Genomic DNA, 24,427 nt, shown 5'->3' on the forward strand with positions numbered 1-24,427 from the left:
AGGTTAAAACCCCATTACTGAATTTACCTCATCTTCTTCTTCTTCGTTCAAGGGCTTAGACTCCCACGTTCACTCATGTTTTAAGCACGAGTGGATTTTTACGTGTATGACCGTTTTTACCCCGCCATTCAGGCAGCATACGCCGATTTCGGGGGAGACATGCTGGGTATTTTCGTGTTTCTATAACCCACCGAACTCTGACATGGATTACAGGATCTTTTCCGTGCGCACTTGGTCTTATGCTTGTGTGTACACACGAAGGGGGTTAAGTCACGAGCAGGTCTGCACATAAGTTGACCTGGGAGATTGGAAAAATCTCCACTCTTAACCCACCAGGCGGCAGCGACCGGGATTCGAACTCACGACCTCCCGATTAGGAGGCCGACGTCTTACCACCACGCCACTGCGCCCGTAGTTTACCTCATCAAAACCTCACTCAATCTGGAAAGTAAGCATCTTAACTCAAAGTAATGTAACTGCATGAAAACCTGGTTAAACCTGAACTCTGCCTTGGTCAGGTGGAGGTATATGTAGTAATAACACTGTTTTTGCAACTGAATGTGTAACAACTTGCAAACAGTTGATTAACCTGAGCTGATCCAAGGTTGCATATTTGCATCTGCTGAAAACTCAGCTGAATTTCAAAGATGATTACAGTAGTACCTGTGCTAAAAGGACACCCTTAGGATCAGCCCAACCCTATCTTGAAGGTGGCCAGTGTTGTTCCCAGGCCTCGGTCTTCGGTCATTTACGCATACTTTTTGATCTGACGCATTGTTCTGACTCAGGCAGGTTGAATTTCCGATAGCTTTATTACAAAGGATGTCTTTTGAAACAACTTTTTGTTTGCGGCCAGGATATTTTGACCATTTTGAGACATGTTTTGAATCAAAGTCCAACCTATTTTCCTCTGTGTCTGGGAACACTGGGTAACCTGTCAAGGTATACTTTGGTAAAGATATTAGATAAAGAAACAACTGTTGGTGTCTTTAATTGGGAAATGGCATGTCACCAGAGGGGAATCACATCGTAGGTATCACTGTATAACCCTTTCTAAATTATTATTCCCAATTTGAATTACTATTAGTGTGAGCCACAAACTTTAACATCAGTTGCATTGATGGCAAGCAAAACACTAAATCTACTGATTTCATTATACTTCAGGATGTATGTTCAGCATGCGCAAACTGCTGTCCTCATTTTACATTCAATTCACCACTCAGTCCAACGTACTTTATATCACGCATGCTTACCAACATCTCCAATAGGATGGGCAGTGTCAAATGAACCGTGAAAGTTTATCTGAAACAGCATGAAGGAAAGATTAGGTTAACTTTTTACCAGCAACTGAACTCTGTTGGCTTTATAGAGTTCATTCAGCTTCAAGCAACATTCCATCATTCAGTTTCACATGCTGATCTATACTGTTTATGAATTTTGCTTGTAGGTACAACGAAGTAACATAAGTTATAGTAAGAACAGTGAAAATGCATCACTGATAAAAGTGTATTTCAAGCAGAATCAACATGCCCACACATGAACACACACATGTACACTGATGCATGTGTGCACACACACTCTCACTAACACACACACACACATCCACAAACAAACACACAAGCACACACGCACAAAGATGTAACACACTCACAGCCCCCATAGCATCAAGGAAACCTTGTTCAATTCCCAGTCCATGCCAGGAAACATCAGCCGTCTGGTGGGACACCACACCCAACAAAAACACAACCAGTTTCTCGGTCGCCTGAAAAAGTGAGTCAACTTTACTAACAGTGCGGAACACTTGCTTGTGGAGATCTAAAAGGCAACAAGAAACAGGTTAACACATGTTCAATTAAGAAGAAAAGTGCAGTGAAACATGCACTAGACAACCCAATGTATGACTTGCTCCCTTTGAAGTACCTTCTTAATCATGTTTTTCCTTCATGAAGTGTGTAATTTCCCTCCAGTTTATGACTTCTTTTTGACAGCCTATTTTTTCTGATTTTAAGAGAGAAAGGAGAAACCACAGAACTGAATTGTGTAGTCCATATAAACAATCTACATAAATAACCTGAAAAAGACAGTGACTGGTCTATTATTAGCATGATTTTTGTCATTACCATCACTTTCATTATGCCATAGCTGCCATATTTGGGTCGCTTCCTCCCAACGGAAAACTAGCAGCAACAGAGTCGCTTTTACATGTACATGTTTGGGTGTAATCAGCAACCTGAACTTACGGCAGAATGACCGACAGTGGTGACACGGTGTTGGAGCATGTTTACCGACTCTGAGTCTGCAAATAAAGTTGACTCGTGTCTGGCCTGGCTTGGATTCAAACTTCTGACCCACGGATCACAAATTCAGTGCTCTACCAATTGAGCTAACAGACTGCTTGTTGTGTACTCCAGTGCATGATAGCTAGGACAGGACACCCTTGAGACCAGCCAACAGTGTGGGTGTCCTTTCATGACAGGTTTACTTCAGTCAAGCTAATACAGTAACAGACCAAAAGAAAACAGAAAGTGTCCTTTATTTGGAGGTGTCCTCTCATCAGAGGAGCCTCACACTACAGGTAGGCATATAGTCTCAAAATAACCCCGGCTGTGGAAGTGACGTATTATACTGAAACTGAAAGAAGAACTGCTGTTTGAGATTCACTCTGTGGGATGGTGCACCTGATACAAAGTTATATAATGGGGTTATTGCCTTACAGGTGAGCTACCAACCAAAATAGTATATATACACAGACCTCGTCCCAGGGTGGAGGGTAGTGTTTACGTATGTAGTTGACAGTGGCATTCATGAAAGGTGTCCAGTGCGTGGCCTCTGAGATGTTATGATATATCCCTGCAAACAAAACAAAAAGAATGAGAAAATGAAAAGTTTAAAAAAACTGGTGCACTCAACATAAATAAAGTCCTTGTTTGATGACGATGGAGTGAGAACCCCAGTGAGCTTATCTTCAATTAGAATTGACACTTAGGCAGGCCAGAAACACTATATGATCCAACACATGCCTATTCAACCCAATCTGCTTATAAAGCTGGTGTATTACTATTAGAAGGGGTGAGTATTTACAATGCTTGAAAGTTGAAGACAAGTTACTGTTACCAACACCTATGAAATGATGTGCTGACGACTAAACTCTTACATGTACCAGCTGACTGAAAACTAACTAAAATGTTTAGTTTCTTTAAAAAAAAAAAAAGACATGGACAAACTGATGAAAGTAAAATTAGTCTGTTTTAAAAGCACAAAAGAAAAGCATTTTCTGCACAGCTTATTACTGAGACTGAACTGTGAGACTGATTGTAAACCTTTTTTTTCTTCTCCAGATTCTAAAGTACAGTTCTGTCAACTTTGAGTCAAACCCTCAATTTCTACGACTTACCACCAAAGCAAAGAGAATCATAGAATGCATCAGGGTAGGGACTGCCAGCCTCCAGTGCATCTTGATGTTTTAGAAGCAGCTGCAGTGAATTAAGAAACAATACAAACAAATTCTTTGTATTCATCTGTGTATCATATTGATTATTCATAATGCATTGTCTATTGATTCCAACTTCCAAGATTCAGTTCATCATGTAGGCTATGAGTATGATCACATTTTCTCTTGATCAGATCAAAACTGTATCAACATTTAAAAGACGCGCTACATACACCATGATATTATAAGCTGACCACTGATAATGAGACAATAAAAGAAGAAAAATATCTGTCAATAAATATAAATATATATATATATAATTGATGATCAAAATCTTATGATTTTTACTGGTTTAGTACGTTATACTACATGTTTTATCCATCAGGTGAGAATGCAAGCATTTTTATCTCCTTAGTAATAGTAATTGCACTGTCAAGTTCATCTGAAAAAAACATGCTCAGGCTGCTACTGTGCTAGTATTTTTAGTTTCGCAATGGCTATACACACTCGGAGTGTATACAGGGGTCAGAATCTTGTATACACTCCGGCGTTAACTTCCGGTTACGAAGTGAATTTGCCATTCGACACCACTTTGAGGTAGGAACGCAGAGCAGTTGATTATAAGAGAACAAAGAAACGAAAATAATCTGATGCTGCACGGCCTTTGCTCTAACGTAGATTACATTTTCGGGGTGTACTGAAAATACCAGACACTAAACTGCATCAACACTCGGAGCGTCATTTGACGCCATTTTGTGAAGGTACGCTTCATTTTCGATTCACGGTATCAAAGTACGCTGGGAACAAACACAGACAAAAACAAACACACACACAAAACTGATGCTTCATGGCAGTTTATTGTCGGAGTTTGGAACACACTTGGAGTGTGTATCGACCTAGAAACGGTTGTATACTATGTGAATGTACTTATTTGCCAACCCTCGACACTACAAAAAAGAGATAGCGGAAGTCCATACGTAAGACTGATTTTTCATTGGCTACTTCCGAACGACTTGTTAGGGGGCATTTCATTGGCTACAGATTTGTAACAGAGCTTTTCATTGTCGGAGTGTATACAGACTCATCGATCCTATATACACTCAGAGTGCGTATACAGGGTTCGACACTAGCGGGGGCGGGGGGCGGAACGCCCCAGAGTTTTGTGTTCCGCCCCAAACATTGCCGGAGCTTGGGGCCCACTCCGCCCCAGGATAAATTCCAACAATGAAAAACCGAAAATTCTAATGCCAGAGCCAATCACTAAAAATCGCCAGTCAAAGTCGTCACTGAAATTTGCGTTACGATCAATGCCGCAGTCAAGAAAAAAAAATTGAAATCGTCGAAGGACAATGCCGCAAGGGAAATAACTCCCAGATTGCGCTCTTTAGCGTGAGAGATAAGTATCGCCTTCAAATTCCAAACGCAAAATGTGGCGACACTTCCCTGGTGTAAAAAGACATGGAAATGAAGATGAAGAACAGGGTGGAGAGAAACGAAAAAGGAGACCGATGCAGCCAAAAGCGCGAAGCGCTGTCGTAATTTCAATGTCAAAATAATGGTTGAAAGAATTTCCCTGGCTTCAGTACGATGAAGTAAAACAGACAATCAATGCATTGCCGCCCGTGCAGATCTTATAGTGGAGAACCACTTGGAAAAAGTGGGGATTCTGAAGGTATATATACCTTATATATATATACTTAGCATGAATAAGAGTGGGACCCAGATTTTTGTTTTCCGCCCCAGCAATTTCCATCTCTTGGGGCCAGTGTGGCCCCAGGCCAAATAAGTTAGTGTCGACCCCTGGTATAGCTTTTGCCTTTTAGTTTTTACCTTTTCAGTTTCACTCAGAAATGTGTTTGTTTTTAGATCAAACTGATTACATACCTTCCTGTAGTCTACCTTGGAATAAAAGGCATGGAAGCTGTCCTGTGCACGATAACCTAAAAATGATCAAAGATTCACTTTTAAATAATCACAGTTATATATATATATATCAAATGTTTTTGGTTTTAGTGTTAATCTTGAATGATATTGATAATTAAAGAACTATTTTGATCTGACATCAATTGCAAGGTTCAGCTCGTCTTTTTTTCATGCTGTCACTTTCACTTATTTGTACACATTATTTTTATCTGAAGAAGTTCACTCTTTACAGGAATCATTCATGTGCACCGATTATGGTTTTTTTTCCTTCTTCTTCACATATCAGAGCAAATAACTTCGAACTTCTTTTTCAAGTTGAATAGGCCTAAAAAAAAAAAAATAGGTGTGGTTACGGTAACCCGACCTACTCTATTTTTAGGGGCCGACCCTATAACTTTTTATTACATTTGTCAAAAAAACCCACAAAAACCAAGAAAACGAGTGCAGAAAACGCAATGAAAGCGAAAGCGCCCGAGTCGCACACTTATTTCCCTGTCAAGTAGGTTTAATTTGTACACATTAGAAAAAAAAGTTTTAAAAAAAAAAGTGATTGCCTACCTTCCTACCCTATTTTTTGGGGCTATGTTACCGTAACTTGACCACCAATTTTTTTTTTGGCCATATATATCTAAATCAAAAAATAAAAATCTTTCAACTATTTCTGTTCCTTCAAGCCTTACTTATTTCAATGTGTGTCGCAGTTCCACAGCTTGATGCAGGGTCGGATCTGAAGGAAACAAAAACAAGGAAGAATGATACAGCTTTCCCAAGACCCAAAACAAAACTGTCCACCATTTTGTCGATTGATTTCTCATGTGACCTTTATTGCTGCTGTAATGCTTGTCACTCGTGAAAAAAAGTCGCCCACCGATGTCGACATCAAAACGTTTAATAGGCTACCTCAATTGGAATAGATAATTTACAGACTATGCTTTATGGGAAAGGGAATGACTATATTCCTCTTTTGAGATTAAATGCATCATCAAATTTGAAATATACGACGGTCTATCTGCCGATGTTTCACAGGAGACAACAAAAATTATTTGTGACTTATCTCCCCTGTCCTCGCGCTGTGAGCGTGGATGATTCGAAACTAGATGTTTTAGCAGAGATCGTAGCACACGATCACACACGATCTTTGATTTTGGCAAAGTAGACACGCAGAAACGCAGTGGCTATAGAGGAAAATGGTGCCAAAGCTCTTCGATAGCTGCCTTCAGATCGTTGCCACAAACGTTTATCATGTTGAATCCTTGATAGGTTTTCCCGATATTGTCGGAAAGCAAGTATTTCATGCTGTCAAGGCAGCAGGTAAATTCGATCTTGACAGTCTGACAGAATCTCAGTATGCAGTTTCTCTGTTCGCGTCTGCCTACACAGATCAATTCCTTTCAGCGCTCAATATTGATGGAGAACATTTGATGCTAGCAAACTGCTTTGAACATTTGATATTATTCTCTCATTTGAAAGCGTTGGATGTCTCAGCATGTGGGCTTGGAGATGAGCATGAGCTTCTGTACCACATCGCCACACTTCCCAGGTAATTTGCTTTAAAACTGTTAGTGTAATTTAATATATATATATATATATATATAGTCCGTTTAGTTTCACTTGTTTTTCCACAGGGTTATTTCAGAAGATAGCCCTCATTTAGAATACAGTCCCCAGAGGCAGAAATTGTCTTTCTTTAATGATTTCAAAGAGAAAGTGAATTTTGAAAAGGCTAGCTGCCATGATGATGACATCAGTTGAAGGAACAAATAAAATCCAAAGTTTAGCATCTGTTTCAGTGTTTGCATAATTTCCTTTCATTATTTAGTGTACCTTTTTCCCTTTGTTAGCCTTGAAGTGCTCTCGCTGAGAGGCAACTCCTTGACAGACAAGGGGATCCAGAAGTGGACAACACCAGTTCGTGTCAAGAAAACTGGACCTACAGGGTTGAAGATTCTCGATCTCTCGGGTAAACAATTCAATATATATGAGACAGTATATATATCTATGACAATTGACATATTTGACACATAACATGTTTTCTGATGATGTATTTAAGAAAACTGATACCAAAAACAAACAGAAAAAAAGAGTATAATTTAAACAAATCTGTTCCACTGATGGTTCTTTTTCAGATATACTATCCACTGTGTGTTTGTATGCATGTGTGTTCTCATAATAGTCATAACTTTTGGCAAAATATTCTTGTTTCTGTGTTTGAATTGCTGTTTGAACATGTTCAAGCAATAAATTACAATATATTTTCCTTTCTTTTGGGGGGGAATTTTACACACATTACTTTGCTTTGCAGAAAATGAGAATATTTCAGCCAGGAGCCTTCGATTCCTCCATGTGTTTTGCAATCTTCAGCTTCTTAACCTTTCCTCGACTGTGATCCAGCAAAGACAGGTACAGTTGCAAATGGTTAAATTGCAATACACCCACCTGTGGTAGTAAATAAGTGTTAACATGTCTGATCATGGTATGAGGGCTGCAAAATAAGTTTTAGTATATTTATACAATTTATATTATGTCGTAAATTCTATGGGAAAGTTTGTTGCACATATATATATACCCTTGACCAGCAGGGGAAATTCAATAGGTCCCTTGACTGAGTCCATTTATGTTAAATTGTGTGGTGTTAGTGACTGCTTACTGATGCTTGGCCTAAGCCTTGTAGTAGTGAGGAAAAAAGGTGGAGTCCAGTGAGCGAGTGAAATAAAAGAGGAATGAGTGTGTGTCTTGTCTTTGTGTGCCTGGCTAGTCGTGTTACTTAGGAAAAAAGGGATATATATATGTGTAATATCCTGATTGTTTTACTGTGTGTAGCTTTCACCACTTTATCTGAAATCACTTGCGAACAAAGGTATGTGTCTGCTATGCACATTAATTTTTGTGTGCTCCGGGTACTTAATGCAAAAATCAAGTGTAATTCATACCTTTTATAGTTTTAACCTCCTCACTGCCACAGTATAACAGCATTTTGGTATTGCTGTGTGCCAGGGCAAAATTTCGCTTTCTTCGGTAGGTTCACTAATCTGTTCACTGCTCGATCATTTATTGAGATATCTCTTAGATCTTTGGCATGTGTTTTGCTTATACCCTTGGCTATTATAGGATGACATGATCATTGGACTTTGTTTGTGATTGTTATAGTAAAAATTGATATAATGACCATTTTCGTCAAAAATTACAGTTTCCGGACTTACACACACACAGTGACACACATTGCAGCACGTAAAACCACACAAAACACTGCTAAAACTGGTGTCAAACATCAGGTACTCACATTACAGCCCATAAAAGTATTCTTCTGTGTGGTAATCCATAAATCACTTCGTGTAGAGCTTCCAGAACACTGTATCGCTTGAAAACAGGTCTACGAGTTGAGGTCGGACTTTCGGCCGCCATTGTGAATGGCGAGAATGCTAACACAGTTTTCAACACGTGGTAGAACGTGGTAGCAACTTTAGTAACTTTTTCGAACGGTCTATGGGAAAGAACTGTGTTTAGAACCCCTACAAGTACTTGGACAGTGGTTACCTCCCATTTAGTTTTCAGAAATGTCCTGAAATGTTGGTGACACAAATCCCACGTATGAGATACGGTTATGGGCGTACGACAAACCAAAAATGACCACGTATTACATACGGGGTGGGCAGTGAAGGGGTTAATCCCCTTGTCAGCTGTCAAATTTGTTTTCACTAAACATCCCCTTTTCTGTGTTATTTTTGTATAGAGCCAAGAACTTCGTGACTTTGGTGAAAGGAGGTCTCTGCTGGTGAAGACATCACTGACAGAGAAGCAGTGTGCAAACCTTACTGACATACTGCAGGTCACGACGCAGGGATGGGCAAAGGAAATCATTTATCGTTGGATCCAGCATTCTCGGGAAACCTCTAACCAAAAAAATCAGCTTCCTATCTCTTCAGGTCCCAAAGCGAGTCGCTTTTGTAAGTGGAGGATTGACTTGCAACAGAAACCCCATTTTACGACCTTAAAAAAACACAGACAAAAATCAGGTTTTGAAATGGAGGTAAATTTACAGAGGTTATGAACAGAAAATCTGAAAAATAAGGTCTTAAAGGGAGGGAGTCTTAAATTGGGGGGTCTTAAAAGGGAGCTCCACTGGACCCAGGGACTAGCAGTATTTTTGACTCACATGCGAAGCAAAAGTGAGTCTATGTACTCACCCGAGCCGGACGTCCGTCCGGACATCCGTCCGGAAAACTTTAACGTTGGATATTTCTTGGACACTATTCAGTCTATCAGTACCAAATTTGGCAAGATGGTGTATGATGACAAGGCCCCAAACAACATACATAGCATCTTGACCTTGCTTCAAGGTCAAGGTCGCAGGGGCCATAAATGTTGCCTAAAAAACAGCTATTTTTCCCATTTTCTCTGAAGTTTTTGAGATTCAATACCTCACCTATATATGATATATAGGGCAAAGTAAGCCCCATCTTTTGATACCAGTTTGGTTTACCTTGCTTCAAGGTCAAGGTCACAGGAGCTCTTCAAAGTTGGATTGTATACATATTTTGAAGTGACCTTGACCCTGAACTATGGAAGATAACTGTTTCAAACTTAAAAATTATGTGGGGCACATGTTATGCTTTCATCATGAGACACATTTGGTCACATATGGTCAAGGTCACTTTGACCCTTATGAAATGTGACCAAAATAAGGTAGTGAACCACTAAAAGTGACCATATCTCATGGTAGAACCATTGTACTTCCTATGTCTTGAATAACAGCTTTGTGTTGCATGACCTTAGGTCACATGTATTTTGGTAGGAAAAATGTGTAAAGCAGTTCTTAGTGTATGATGTCATTGCTAGGTTTAGTTATTTGACCTTGACCCTGAAGGTCAAGGTCATGTCAAGGTCAAGCATGTGAGTCATATGGGCTTTGCCCTTCTTGTTCTAGCTAACTGCTGGTAAGCTTTGAAGTATTGATTTATTACACTGGAAGTGAGAGCAGCCCTGTTCAAAGGAAGAAGGTAATGTTGAGTTTGCTATCTCTAAAATTGGATGCATATTTTTTTATTTTAACCATTTTATGCCAGAAATGAAAAATAGGCCAAACAATCAGATTTGGGTACATACATCAATACTGCTTTAGTGTGTTTGTTATAGTTTACAAGGTTGTTCTCTCAAACAAGTAAATGCTCGAGATGGAGTTAACGTGCAAATAATTATCGTTTTCTCATGCTGTCTTTTTTTAACAGAAAAAAATGATGTTCTCCTTGTGTTGTGTGCAGAATTTTTCTCTCGTTTTAATATTAAATATGAATCACAATCAAAGCACTCACATTCATGTGAACACATTTTTCCTCTGCTTATATTTCTTCCCATCTTTACATTCAGATGGCAGAGCTGTTAAAGAAAATCAGCTCAAGACATCCAACTCAGCACCACCAAGGTCTAAACGCTTAAGAGAGTCTTCACACCTGTCCCTGGTTCTAGTCAACCACGGTTTGATATCTGGGAAAGTGGCCTCAGCGCCATTCAGTTGTCGTGAACCTGGTGCTTTGAACAGTCAGTCAAGGGGCCTTTTATCATCTCAGTCTACCGCAGAATCATCAGGACAGAGCAGCAGACTGAATGTTCAGTGTGGAGCTCCATGTTGGAGTTCAAAGCGCATTGATGTGCACCAGTGTGTGAATCCAAGTGGGGCTCTGAGCCTAGCATCTCTGACAGAAGCTAACATGGACTGTGTAGGAGATGAGAGAAAGGGGAAAACCTCTCTCGATGAAACTTGTGGAGAAAAGAGCCATCCGTCTCTTGCTGAAGGAAGTCTCGGTGTATGTAGAACTAAGAAACAACAGAGAGATCTGTGTCGTGGTGTTTCAAATGTGGGTAGTGACTGCAGGAAGGTGTGTAAAAAGTCTGGTGAAGAAAACCCTGTTGTTTTGTGTGACAGAGGGTTGAGTGAAGAGGAAGCTTTGTTGCTGAGTCAGTACGCTAAAGTTTGAGAGAAGTCAACCTTGTACAATGTACGTATGTGGATGTGTTGGAAAATATTGAGTGCTGTGAGAGCTGTGGATGTAATAAACCTTACATATGCCTATCATGTAAACCATGTAGGAAACGTATAAATAGCCCTCTTCGACTTTTTTGTATACATGTCCCTTGATATTCATCGGCTTGGTCTTGACTGAAATACAAGCCTCATAAAAAACACTTGTGTTGTAACCTACACATAGATTATACCTTTTACTTCAGTGTACACAGTTGATATATGTTTGTTGTTTTTGACAAAGTAGCAAATTAATGATTTACACACAGACACACACGCACACGCAACTCAACATGTCATACATGCACACACCATTGAAACGCAAGTAAACTTGACAGTAAAAATGTTTTTAATGATCCACCAGCTTAACAATGCATTCCCACTCAGATATGCACAAGAAGATACGGTGTAAGTAGATCTCTGCATTCTGAACAAAACTAACAATCAAATTACCAATAAAGAATGTGAAGTTACTTCGCATCCCAAGTCTGCGTCCTACCCACTCAAACTTCACCAGCAATATATACACATAGAAACGTTGCCTTTTCAACAAACCCTTGCTCTTCAAGTAAAACACAAACTGAAACAACAGTGGCTTCTGTACAAATGGAGAGATTATCAAGTAAACAGTTATTTCATCCTCGCAATTGTCTGCCCAACTCTTGAATGGTCCATGTATACTGAAAGGAGATAAATACATTGAGCAGACAACTCTTGATATCTTTCAAACCAAGATGTTAGAACAGTTGAAAACAAGCAACCACTGCAACGTATCCTGTCATTCAAAATATTTCAAGGTCAGTTACATGCCACAGACATAAATACCACATTTTTCACCTACTCACATCAAGTTTCCCCACATTCTTTTCAAATAACCTTCTCAATGAAATGTCCCACTTTTCAGTATATTCTACCGATACGCATTTTAAAATATTTACATGATGGAAATTCTGCAAGTTGAGTGTCAAATGATCTTGCACTAACGTATAACACATTTACAGTGACAGATGATTTAATAATTCTCTGCTTTAATTTACAGGCAAACACACAGGTAAATTCAATAAAACTTTAAAAAACTGAATGAAACAGCCGTTTAAACACAAAAAGCTTCTGGTAAACAAAATGCTAAGCAATATTCTCATCTACTCCTAACTTACTGCAAGTATTACTGAACAATCTATATGCCTTTGTTTTTGTTTTGCCACAAAGAACAAAAACCTTGACAGAAACCTGCAAAAAAACTGAGTTACACAATTAAGGTTCTTGGGCATGTTTGCATCCATGTCATTTCACAAAAATTATAAAATTCATCCAACTTGTCTGAAGTATGTTATTCTGCAATATTAAATATACTTTCATGTTTCCCCTCTCTCTCTTTCTTTGCCACATACACACACACACACACACAATTATGCACATTTTAAGATGAGAAAAAAGACACACCAACTGAATATAAAACAAATTCTATAACACACACACACTTTTGCAAAGTTCATAAATAATGTCATGTATTTTTGCAATCACATGCTCACACTTTCTCTCACCCAAGTCCAGAGTGCTTTAAAAAGGTTAGGTCAAGGAAAATGCTGACTGATGATTTTTTTAAAACTAATACTTCTTGATGTGTTGCTTTTTCTTGCAGCTAAACCAAAAGGCTTACCCAATGTAAGTAGCCATGCTTTTGGGGTTATTTCTCAGTTTAATTGCCACCCAATAAAATCTGTTGTCATCATTTTCACAAGTTTTCATTCACAAACACCTGGGAAATAAATCTCATGTTTCCCATGCAATAAATCGCGGTGGTGAATGGGTTTGAGCTTTCAGGTGAAACGTGGATTGTCAAAGTGAAAGCCAATCAGGCTGATTGTTTGATGTGTGGAACCATCGCGGCTTTGGATTTGTGTTTCCGAGGACAACGATAGTAAGCATTCACTCTCAAAGACCCAATCAATGTTGATAATTACCGCGGCGACTCATGGTCAATTTGCAACTTATCTCTGTAATCGCAAAATCCACAACGAAAAGTCATAAACACTTAAAAAGAAAAGAAATATGCTCAACACTTACTGAACTCACACGTATGATCGCAGCTCTGTACATTTTCAGACTGGAAGAAAAGCGTCAACAAGCTACGTTTGACGTCACATACAAGGTTGACGTGTTATCTCGAGCTAATGTGACGATGCTTTGTGGCCCGGAGTTGGATTCTAAAAATTCGTCTCCCTGTGGGTTATTGTACATTTTGTTGCACAACCAAAATGATGACAAAAACGATGTTTGGTGGCTTGTCGTCAGACCAGCATTTTGTTGTTGGTCCTCGGGGAGCATATCGCCTTTTGTCTCATATTTATCAACCGCGGCCTTCGGCCTTGGTCGATAAAGATGAAACAAAAGACGATATGGTCCCCTTGGACCAACAAAAAAGCTGGTCTGTCAACAAGCCACCAAACATCTTATATTATCACAAACCTGCAGCCAAAAACACACACCCCGGCATTAGTGCTAGCAAGGCTCTGTGATAGATACATTCTCAGATTTATTAGTCTAAAATAAGCAATGTCAGTGAATCTGCATACACTGGCAAGACAAAAAGTGATGTTAGTTGTTGCAGCATGAAAAGATCTATACATGTACCGGGGGAGGGGGGATCAATGAAGAATTATAATCTGATTATCAATGTAGCAATGTCTGGCTTACAGGCGGGCACCAAGCCGCGTTACAGTGGGAGACCACAAAACTACACCGGGTGGCGTCAGTCCAGACACAAGAAAACGAGCGACATCCCTTGAGCATGCATACCAGCCGATCTTGGCCTTAAACTTGCACATTTACTTTCAAATTCATACACAAACTTTCATTCACATGCACTCACTTGAACATATATGTGAAACAAAGCAAATGATCCTTGCAGACAGTGCACAAATTTAGACAACAGGTGCTAAAGAAAAAAAAGAAACACAAGATTTTATCACAATAATAATGGTTGCGGGAGGGGACCGTTTGGATGTATTTCACAAAAACACAAGGCTGTTACAAACACTTGAATAATGAGCTAAAAGTACATTTACAAACATCACTTGTTCACAAGCAAGAGTCATAGCAATGGCAGTTGTTCAGGAGTATATATACAGTAGTACCTGCCATATCCGGTCACCCATTAGTCATTGCAAAGGTGACCGCAAATATCAGGTGGCCGTTCATTACAGGCCCCCTCCTCCTCCAAAAAAACCCAAAAAACACGATCAAGTTTTCATGAAGAAAAGAAAGCGATCATCCACGAGCCGCCGATTCATTGTCTCTGTTAGTTTTGCTTTCGTTTATACATCTTAATTATTTGCGTGTTTAACTCGATCGTCCTGGCTAAGCTATTGTTTCGTATGTTTCTATGTGTGTTGTTTGGATTATTAGATAAACAAGTGTTTCAAACTCACATCAGCTGTGATCGATCCGGAAGTGACTGCCGTAAATGTACATGTATGCGCATGTCTGTATTTACAGTTTGCGCATGCGTAAGTATTCATGTCGTCTGCTCGTGCTGTGCCGTCTGTGCACACAACACACACACACACACCACAGGCGCTCGCCCGCGAAAGTGACAAGTGGCCGTTAAGTGGCCGCTCCTGTCGAGTAAGAGGGGCACCTTAGGGCAAAAATCAGTGACCGTTGACCGCGTCAGACAGGTTAACGGCCATTAAGAGTCAATTATAGAAGGAAAACTCATTAGTCATGGGAAAGCTGGCCGCTCCGGGTAGGTTCACGCCCACGAAAGGGCCGGAAATGGAAGGGACTACTGTACAGTATAACAATAACAACCAAAACCTAATCATGCCGTATTTCTCTGTAAATCTTGATGACCAAATGTTACAAGTTTTTAAATGGATTCTTCTTACCAGGATTAACTCGGCCAAGATACTGCACATACCCTGCATGTACACAGACACCTTTTTAGCTTGGATATTCCTAGAAAGCCAGAAGACATTTCTTATTCACGTGTACTGCAATTTAACCCTCTATTTTGCATGTTAAGGGCAGGTGGGCCAGTGCAAAATTGACCAAATCGTTCAAAACACTGTTTTGGGTATTTTAGCAGATTATGTTTCCATAACATACCTATCATCCATGTGTGTCGGTGTTTTTGTCAAAAGTGTCCTATTTATCTGTCAATAAAGACAAAATGTGAACATGTGTGGCATTGATTGTCTTCTGTAGTCGATATTCCCCCGCCAAAAAATGTCTCATTTCAAAGGCTAGTTACGGCTTTGTCCTCAGCAAAACAGTGCATTCACGACATACGAAACTGCGCAGCAGCTCTTGACCTATAACATGACCTCAGTGTTTTGATGAATGTTCCATTCACTCAGCCACTTGTCCGTTGCAAAGGCAGCAATCGTAATCGAACGGAAATGTCCTTATTTGGAAGGTACTCGACATCCATTGGTTCGTTTCATAAACCGAAATCGGGAACCAGTTTACTTTGTGAGTGCGCATGCTCAGCTTACGAATGTTGCATACGGAAACTACCGAAGAGACTCTCGGCCATGACGGGAACACCCGAAGTTCACTCGGTTTTACAACATCCTGGTTACACATCAAACGATCGGTGACAACCGAAAGCGAATTTTTCCTTGAGAAACAACCTTTGATACGATATCAATGGCTCGAAATAAGAAAGAGGACAATGTCTTTATTAGTTCGGTTAGCAACAACAAGTAGTTCCGCTGGTACTAAGCCAAAGTTTGGATTCTGTCGGTGTTTCCGATACAGAGGAAAGCTTTGATCTCCACGCAGATTCACAAGTCGCCATTTCCGAACACGCCATGCAGCACACTTTTTACGTCTCGGCTTTGGCTTGCTTTGCGCTGAATTTGAGTCAGTTTCTGTGCAGTATCTCCTCGACAAGCAAGTTGAGCATTTGCTACGCAAAAAAAACAAAAACAGGAGAAAGTATCCAACATCAGTCAGATTATCGGTAATGTTTGCTGGGCCTGCCATTTCCCGAACGAAACTGGATCAGCAACAGTTTGTATCAATCTGCACTTTCGTAAATTCCGTCACTGTCTTGACGAACTGTGTCATTTTCTTCACCGCGATACACAGTTCATTGCGAAGAGCTTCCTCAGTAAATCGTTCAGATTCCACGTACGATTTGTTGTCAAAAAACAACTCAAACGAAAGTTTCAAACTCATCATCCTCCATCTTGCTTGTCGAAGCACCAAAGTACTGTATCGATGTAAAAACAAAAGCAGAAAACTTCGAGGAAACCAACAAATCGACGAGATAACGGAAAGAAATAAGTCTCGTTCTGGCTCAAGTAAGTTACCGTTAAAAATACCGTTATTCTCGCATGCAAATACAAACGAGAATCGGGTCATTGATACACGTTTAGCGCTGGGGCAGTATTCCCATGCTGGTTGACAGAGGGAAAGAAGGGATGGACGCATAAATTCTCTGCTGGCGTGCTAAAGGCTAAGTAGTTTGCAATTCAAATAAACTAAGCTGTTCATTCATAACACAGTTTTGTCCTTGTATGTCTGTTTCAATAGTGTTTCTGTGGTGTTCAATCTTCAATGTCGTTTTTCTCAGTTCAGCCATTTTGCCTACGGTTACGTCTTGGGTTACGCGATTTCTCTGGCTGTAATTTAGCTAGAGCAATATTTTCTTTTGTAGTTTGTGCAGAATATAACATTCTGGGGGATTACGAAGGGATTTTGCTGAAATTTTATTATAGTCATATCCAGATTATTTCAAAAAATAATTTCGCAAGCGTTACCCTAAAGTTTGACAGTTGTAACAAAGAAGTGTTCCTAACTCCAAATATAAATATAATAAACAAGATCTGCTTCGTAATCCCCTAGAGCATACCCAGAAGGATAAAATAAAACAATAATTAGAAGTGTGACAATCACATCTGATGAAAATCCGGGTATCTCCTGTACTCCACTTTTGTCTGTATTTTGACTGTTTTTGTCCCGTAAAACAAAAACCAGCAACCGAAAATACAAAAAGTGACTATTCTTTGTCATCATTTGTTCATTTCTTTCATAAAATAACATTCAGACACAATAAAACATTCAAAATTAAAAAAAAGGTAGTGCACTGGCCCACCTCCCCTTAATCAAGCAGAATAAATCAACTCATTTTGTTCTTTCTCATTAAGTTATTGCTGGTCTTTTGCAATGAACATGCAAGGCCCTGTGATAGTATAGATCTGCTTTTATTCTAAGGCATTACAACTTCCACAAACACAGAATGATGACAATAACAGCAGAATATAGCAATGTCCAACCCTTCCCTTCTTTTTTCGGGAACCAACCTGAGAAGTTCTTGAGACAATCAACAAATTCTTGCCCTGCCGATCTAAAACTCTTCTAACAATCCTGTTAGATGATGATGGTTTTGATTCTGGCAACCAACATATGTCCTCCTGTCACTAAACAAATCTACAAAAACTGTCCAACTAACAAAACAACTAATGAAGCGAGAATAAGATTCTTCCCAACGTTCATACAGAAACAAGCACAATGTCAATGGTAGAATTTGGTACATTACACTGCTTCTAGTAACACCAAACACAAGAGATTCCTTATGGGGGAGGGAAAAAAGATGAAGCAAAACAACTGCATTGTTAAGAATAAATATCAATGAATTCAATCTCAAAACAAAAATAATTAAGCATAATATACAAAGATTTCAAAGTAGTCTGGATCAGCATTACAGAAAATAAAAACTAAACAAAAAAGCGCAACACAGAAGAATGAGATATAACAAATTTTACAAACAGCAAAAAACAACAGATAAAACTTGTTGAGTGACAGGAGGGGTCGATGCCTTGACAACACAAGGTCACAGTGAGCTAAACCAAGAGGCTAAAAGGTCATGGTTGAGGGTTTAGTCAATCTTGATAGCACCATAGATTCTGCGGATGAACCAGTAGGCGGCGAAGAAGCCGATAGTGCCGGTCAGGACCCAGAAAGTGAAGACAATGATGAAGGTGTATCCAAAGTACAGCAGTGTTGAGACAAACTCTGTGATCTCCAGCTGCGTAACACACAAAAGCATGCATTACACACACATGCACATACACACAGAGACAGCAACCTGTTAACCTTTGCCGTGCTTCCTGGGTTCACCTGTACCCAGAGACACACTAAAATCATTGTAACTCTGGAACCATTAAAGGTATCGTTTTGAAATTTTAAGTATCTCTCACACACCTAATTTGCTCTCTGTCTGCAAATTTTTAGTGTGTACATGACAAAACATCAGAATTAATTGATTATGATAATTTACATAAACACTACCGATGGCGCGGGTTCACACATACCCATACTTTTAAAGAGTAGTAGTGATTGTAACTATCCCTCTGCCGACGGCGCGGGTTCTGCTACACCCATAATTACCAAAGCGGCGGAACAGTGTCTGTCTGCCTGTTTGTCTCCAAGAGACTGTCTGTCTCTCTGTTTGTCTGTCCGTATCTCTCTGTCTGTTGTCAGTTGCTCTGTCTGTCTGTCTGTCTGTCTATCCGTCTATCCGTCTCTCTGACTGTCTGTCTATCTGACTGTCTGTCTCTGTCTCTGTCTCTCTCTCTGTCTCTCGCTCTGTCTCTCTCTCTCTGTCTCTGTCTCTTTCTCTCTTAGTCTCTCTCTCTGTCTCTCTCTCTTAGTCTCTCTCTGTCTCTCTTTCTTAGTCTCTCTCTCTCTCTTTCTTAGTCTCTCTCTCTCTCTTTATTAGTCTCTCTCTCTTAGTCTCTCTCTCTCTCTCTTTCTTAGTCTCTCTCTCTCTCTTTCTTAGTCTCTCTCTCTCTTTCTTAGTCTCTCTCTCTCTAGCTCTTTCTTAGTCTCTCTCTCTTTCTTAGTCTCTCTCTCTCTCTCTCTCTCTCTCTCTTAGTCTCTCTCTCTCTTTCTTAGTCTCTCTCTCTCTCTTTTAGTCTCTATCTCTTTCTTAGTCTCTCTTTCTCTCCCTTAGTCTCTCTCTCTCTCTCTTTCTTAGTCTCTCTCTCTTTTTTAGTCTCTCTCTCTCTCTTTCTTAGTCTCTCTCTCTCTCTCTCTTTCTTAGTCTCTCTCTCTCTCTCTTAGTCTCTCTCTCTCTCTTTCTTAGTCTCTCTCTCTCTTAGTCTCTCTCTCTTTCTTAGTCTCTCTTTCTCTCTCTTAGTCTCTCTCTCTCTCTTTCTTAGTCTCTCTCTCTCTTTTTTATATTTAGTCAAGTTTTGACTAAATATTTTAACGTAGAGGGGGGAATCGAGACGAGGGTCGTGGTGTATGTGTGTGTGTGTGTGTGTGTGTGTGTCTGTCTGTCTGTCTGTCTGTCTGTCTGTGTGTGTGTGTAGAGCGATTCAGACTAAACTACTGGACCGATCTTTATGAAATTTGACATGAGAGTTCCTGGGTATGAAATCCCCATACGTTTTTTTCATTTTTTTGATAAATGTCTTTGATGACGTCATATCCGGCTTTTCGTGAAAGTTGAGGCGGCACTGTCACGCCCTCATTTTTCAACCAAATTGGTTCAAATTTTGGTCAAGTAATCTTCGACGAAGCCCGGACTTCGGTATTGCATTTCAGCTTGGTGGCTTAAAAATTAATTAATGACTTTGGTCATTAAAAATCTGAAAATTGTAAAAAAAAAAAATATTTATAAAACGATCCAAATTTACGTTTATCTTATTCTCCATCATTTGCTGATTCCAAAAACATATAAATATGTTATATTTGGATTAAAAACAAGCTCTGAAAATTAAATATATAAAAATTATTATCAAAATTAAATTGTCGAAATCAATTTAAAAACACTTTCATCTTATTCCTTGTCGGTTCCTGATTCCAAAAACATATAGATATGATATGTTTGGATTAAAAACACGCTCAGAAAGTTAAAACAAAGAGAGGTACAGAAAAGCGTGCTATCCTTCTTAGCGCAACTACTACCCCGCTCTTCTTGTCAATTTCACTGCCTTTGCCATGAGCGGTGGACTGACGATGCTACGAGTATACGGTCTTGCTGAAAAATGGCAGCTACTTGACTAAATATTGTATTTTCGCCTTACGCGACTTGTTAGTCTCTCTCTTTCTCTTTCTTAGTCTCTCTCTTTCTTAGTCTCTCTCTCTCTTTCTTAGTCTCTCTCTCTCTTTCTTAGTCTTCTCTCTCTCTTTCTTTGTCTCTCTCTCTCTCTTTCTTAGTCTCTCTCTCTTTCTTAGTCTCCCTCTCTCTATTTCTTAGTCTCTCTCTCTCTTTCTTAGTCTCTCTCTCTCTCTTTCTTAGTCTCTCTCTCTCTTTCTTAGTCTCTCTCTCTCTCTTTATTTGTCTCTCTCTCTCTCTTTATTTGTCTCTCTCTCTATCTTTCGTAGTCTCTCTCTCTCTCTTTCTTAGTATCTCTCTCTCTCTCTCTCTCTCTCTCTCTCTCTCTCTCTCTCTCTCTCTCTCTCTCTTTCTTAGTCTCTCTCTCTTTCTTAGTCTCTCTCTCTCTTTCTTAGTCTCTCTCTCTTTCTTAGTCTCTCTCTCTCTCTCTTTCTTAGTCTCTCTCTCTTTCTTAGTCTCTCTCTCTCTTTCTTAGTCTCCCTCTCTCTCTTTCTTAGTCTCTCTCTCTCTCTTTCTTAGTCTCTCACTCTCTTTCTTAGACTCTCTCTCTCTCTTTCTTAGTCTCTCTCTCTCTCTTTCTTAGTCTCTCTCTCTCTTTCTTAGTCTCTCTCTCTTTCTCTCTTTCTTAGTTTTTCTCTCTCTCTTTCTTAGTCTCTCTCTCTCTCTCTCTCTTTCTTAGTCTCTCAGTCTCTCTCAGTCTCTCCCTCCCCCTCTCCCTCCCCCTCTCCCTCCCCTGCAAGAGGTCGGTGAAGGGAGAAACTCGATGCAACCACACCGTCGTTAGAGAAATAAACGATAAAAACCCTCTTTCAAATGTATGGGTTCAGACAAACCCGCATCGTCGTTAGAGGAATAAACGGTAAAAACCCTCTTTCAAATGTATGGGTTCAGACAAACCCGCATCGTCGGGAGTGTGTAGTCAAAATTGGCATCCGGCAAAGGTTAATGGACCACGAGAAAACGGGTGTTCCTGTGATTGTCAGATCTACAAATGACGACCACAACCACACTGCAATTGACTTTGCTCAGTTTTGTTTCTGTTCTTTCTTTTTACGTCAGGAAATTTCTCCTGTATTATTACACCACACTGCAGCTAGCTTCCACAGACCATTTCCTCCACTCACGCTTTCAAAGAAATTCCTCCTACTTTCACCCTAGGCTTTGTACAGGCACAAACTAGGACAGACATTTCACAGAAAACAAGCTCAACTCAATAATTAAACACAGCTGATGCAAACAAAAATATGTCACTCATAAAAATCCGTCTTGCAAGTGTAAAATTGTATGTTGATATTCTGTTTGCAACCTCCTCTTCAAGCCACCTACTTTCACAGAGGAAATTGTACTTTACGCCCTCACGGCAAGGCAATTAGGGGCATGTAAGATGGGGCAAAACCTGCCTTACCTTTGTATGAAAGTAGAAAATGGAGTAGAAGAAGACGTAGACCGCAGAGCCACCCGAGACGACAAATGATCTCCACCACCAGTGGTAATCCTATGACACAAAGCGTATCACTGTCACATTCATCATCCTTGCAATAAATCGTGGTCTTGACTAACACTACCACACCTGCACCTGATAAGCTTAAACATTTAGAAAAAAACACTTAACATTTCACACAGTCATGTTAACATAACAAAGGTCTAGGTTCATCTAGAAGTCCTAACGCTTGCCCACAAGACTAACACGTACGTACGTTCATCTTCTGCATTGATGGGCTGCAAGTGGTGCATACTTGAGTCTTGTGCTTGCATTTACACACAAAGGGGGTTAAGGCATTAGCAAGTCTGGACATAAGTTGACCTGGGAGATCAGAAAAATCTCCACCCAGAACATATCAGGCCCAGCCAAGATTCAATCCCTGAACCTTCCACTCAGTAGGCAGACATCCTAACCACTCGGCTACGCGCAAGTTAGAACTCAAACTCATGCTGTCACAGTCAGTAAAATTCCAGTCACTCTAAAACTGTACCACATATGACACTAATACAGCCATCAGGAAGTGGACATGACAGGATGACCAGATTATGCCCCAGTTCTTTACCTCTCCACACAGCTGGAAGTAGACCATAACGATGGAGATCTGAGAGACGGACACGATGAGGATGATGAAGACCAGGAAGAGAAAACCAAACAGGTAGTAGAACTGGTTTTCCCAAATAGCCTGAAAGAGGGAGAAAAAAAACCAATGTGTCAACACAATACATAGCACGTGCTGTCATACATGATTCGAATGCGATGAAAACAGTTACACTTTCACGTAGCAGAAAAGTGAGTGGAGCTTTTGTCTCACACACACACACACACACTTATGAGCTATCTTAAAGGCTTTGATGTATTAAAGACGTAGATAATCACCACTACAACAGGAGAGACTTACAGTGAAGATGAAGAAGAGCTCAATGAACATAGCACCAAATGGTAGAATACCAGCCATCAGTGTTCTGCAAAGAGAGAAAAAAAGAAAAACAATTCATAGGTGTAGAGATAAAATATAAAGTTTCAAAAGTAAACTTTGATTTAATTAATATACTTACCAACTCACATAGATAGCAATAACTTCATTTTGTTACTAAGGTATTGAAGCACTCATCCGTGGTAACACGGGGAGGTAACTCTTAAAAACAAAACTCTATGCCATATAAGGCATGGTCCATGGTAGTTACTTCCCCTACCGGTGTCCTGCGCATGCGCCGGACATACACCGGTGACACTCATTGCACAGTACACCGGTAGGGGAGGTAACTACCATGGACCATGCCTTACATGGCATAGAGTTTTGTTTTTAAGAGTTACCTCCCCGTGTTACCACGGATGAGTGCTTCAATACCTGAGCAACAAAATGAAGTTATTGCTATCTATGTGAGTTGGGTAAGAATATGTAATTTAATGCCAAATTTTAAGTCCTGTGACTTGACTTCAGTCAGCCTGTGTTCTTTTCATTGACAAAAAATAGTAAGGTGTATCTAATATTAAACAAATGTCTAATTTTCTCCCACAAGAGAATGAAAAATGGCCAACACACAACCAGCAAGCCGAGCCTATAAAAAAAAAACGTGCGAGGCACCTCAGTCGTATTGTTGTCGTTGGATTTAGCCACACTTAGCACTCCGTACAGAGAAGCTTGCTCCGTCATCCAAACCGGAAGGTTACAGGTACCCCCCCCCCCCCCCCCTTAAGGGCAGCCATATTTGGATGACCTCAGTCATGTCATACACAAACAGTAACTTACCTACATTATGTATCACTTTTTTCGATGAATACCTTGTACGTGTAAGTCAGCTTTACATCCCTAACCACAAAGCAGACGTATCTAAAAAAAATAACTCTTTAACGTCAACCCCCCCCCCCCTCACACACACACCATGCCCAGCAGCAACAAGAGATAGAATAGAGACTTACAATCAAAAAAAGAAAGAGAGACAGGAAGCAAAAGTGAGGGAGTACACAGGAGACAAGACTTTTTTTAACGTGGTAGAGATGTGAAGTAACAAAAGAATGTACAGTACTGTTTGATAGAGCCATCGGAAATTCTATTCAGAAGAGAAGAAAAGAGGCAGGCAAAATAATCATACACCCCGCCGTTGTGTATGAGGGTTGAACTTACCCCAGGAAGGGGTTCATGTACCAGGTCTGCTCTGGCACCTGCCTGGGGATCTGGTTGGTCCTCACGGGATGCTCATAAGGCTGAAGGCGAGATGAAGACAAGCTTATTAGAAGACCACAAAAATAGTATGCATCGCTTCTTTCCTTATCCATCTAAATACCCCCCCCCCCCCCACACACACACACACACACTTTTTACCACATTTCATTGCACAACTTAAAGACATGCTCAACTTTTTACCTTCCTTGCCATGGCAACCATCTTGCAAAGCATCATCAGTCTATCCAGGTTTTAAGGGGGATAAGTGCATCCTTCCACTTAGATGTGTACCGAAAATGAGCAGTTTAAGTACTTTTTGTGAAGAGTTAAACTTT

At 40.0% G+C, this 24,427-nt stretch overlaps 3 protein-coding genes and 1 long non-coding RNA gene across 5 annotated transcripts in view; 1 reads left to right on the top strand and 3 right to left on the bottom strand.

Moving 5' to 3' along the window:
• The window catches only part of LOC138966589 (phosphatidylinositol-glycan-specific phospholipase D-like), a 28,139-nt gene extending 21,954 nt beyond the window's left edge, over positions 1-6,185 (bottom strand). The window contains exons 1-6 of one of the 2 annotated variants that reach the window (XM_070338873.1): positions 6,034-6,185; positions 5,315-5,370; positions 3,395-3,473; positions 2,753-2,850; positions 1,652-1,762; positions 1,254-1,302 (exon numbers count right to left, since the gene is read on the bottom strand). In XM_070338873.1, the coding sequence (XP_070194974.1) occupies positions 1,254-1,302; positions 1,652-1,762; positions 2,753-2,850; positions 3,395-3,473; positions 5,315-5,370; positions 6,034-6,148 (508 nt within the window). In that variant the 5' untranslated portion in view covers positions 6,149-6,185. The remainder of the gene's footprint in view (positions 1-1,253; positions 1,303-1,651; positions 1,763-2,752; positions 2,851-3,394; positions 3,474-5,314; positions 5,371-6,033) is intronic. The other variant, XM_070338874.1, reaches the window with a different exon arrangement.
• Positions 6,186-6,287: 102 nt separating this feature from the next.
• On the top strand, positions 6,288-11,614 carry LOC138966591 (leucine-rich repeat-containing protein 42-like). The gene is made up of 5 exons (XM_070338876.1): positions 6,288-6,893; positions 7,195-7,313; positions 7,656-7,753; positions 9,084-9,297; positions 10,718-11,614. The coding sequence occupies exons 1-5, from the start codon at positions 6,541-6,543 to the stop codon at positions 11,323-11,325; spliced, it is 1,392 nt and encodes a 463-aa protein (XP_070194977.1). The 5' UTR covers positions 6,288-6,540; the 3' UTR covers positions 11,326-11,614.
• Positions 11,615-11,700: 86 nt separating this feature from the next.
• LOC138966595 (uncharacterized) lies at positions 11,701-17,475 on the bottom strand. Its single transcript, XR_011455721.1, has 2 exons — positions 15,174-17,475; positions 11,701-14,506 (listed from the first exon to the last, which is right to left on the bottom strand). It is a non-coding gene; the product is annotated as an uncharacterized lncRNA (long non-coding RNA).
• A 470-nt stretch (positions 17,476-17,945) lies between these two features.
• Positions 17,946-24,427, bottom strand: part of LOC138966590 (transmembrane 9 superfamily member 4-like) — a 34,370-nt gene continuing 27,888 nt past the window's right edge. The window contains exons 17-21 of the mRNA XM_070338875.1: positions 24,054-24,133; positions 22,827-22,890; positions 22,491-22,610; positions 21,851-21,940; positions 17,946-18,408 (exon numbers count right to left, since the gene is read on the bottom strand). Coding sequence (XP_070194976.1) covers positions 18,259-18,408; positions 21,851-21,940; positions 22,491-22,610; positions 22,827-22,890; positions 24,054-24,133 — 504 coding nt within the window. The 3' untranslated portion in view covers positions 17,946-18,258. The remainder of the gene's footprint in view (positions 18,409-21,850; positions 21,941-22,490; positions 22,611-22,826; positions 22,891-24,053; positions 24,134-24,427) is intronic.

The sequence above is a fragment of the Littorina saxatilis genome, linkage group LG5 (genome assembly GCF_037325665.1).
Source record: "Littorina saxatilis isolate snail1 linkage group LG5, US_GU_Lsax_2.0, whole genome shotgun sequence".
Taxonomy (NCBI): Eukaryota; Metazoa; Mollusca; class Gastropoda; order Littorinimorpha; family Littorinidae; genus Littorina; species Littorina saxatilis.

Excerpts from the sequence above, each read along its gene's own strand:
- LOC138966591 (XM_070338876.1), top strand. The coding sequence starts at position 6,541 with ATGGTGCCAAAGCTCTTCGATAGCTGCCTTCAGATCGTTGCCACAAAC. Across the intron at positions 6,894-7,194 it reads CACATCGCCACACTTCCCAG|CCTTGAAGTGCTCTCGCTGA; the intron begins GTAATTTGCTTT and ends TCCCTTTGTTAG. Across the intron at positions 7,754-9,083 it reads CTGTGATCCAGCAAAGACAG|AGCCAAGAACTTCGTGACTT; the intron begins GTACAGTTGCAA and ends ATTTTTGTATAG.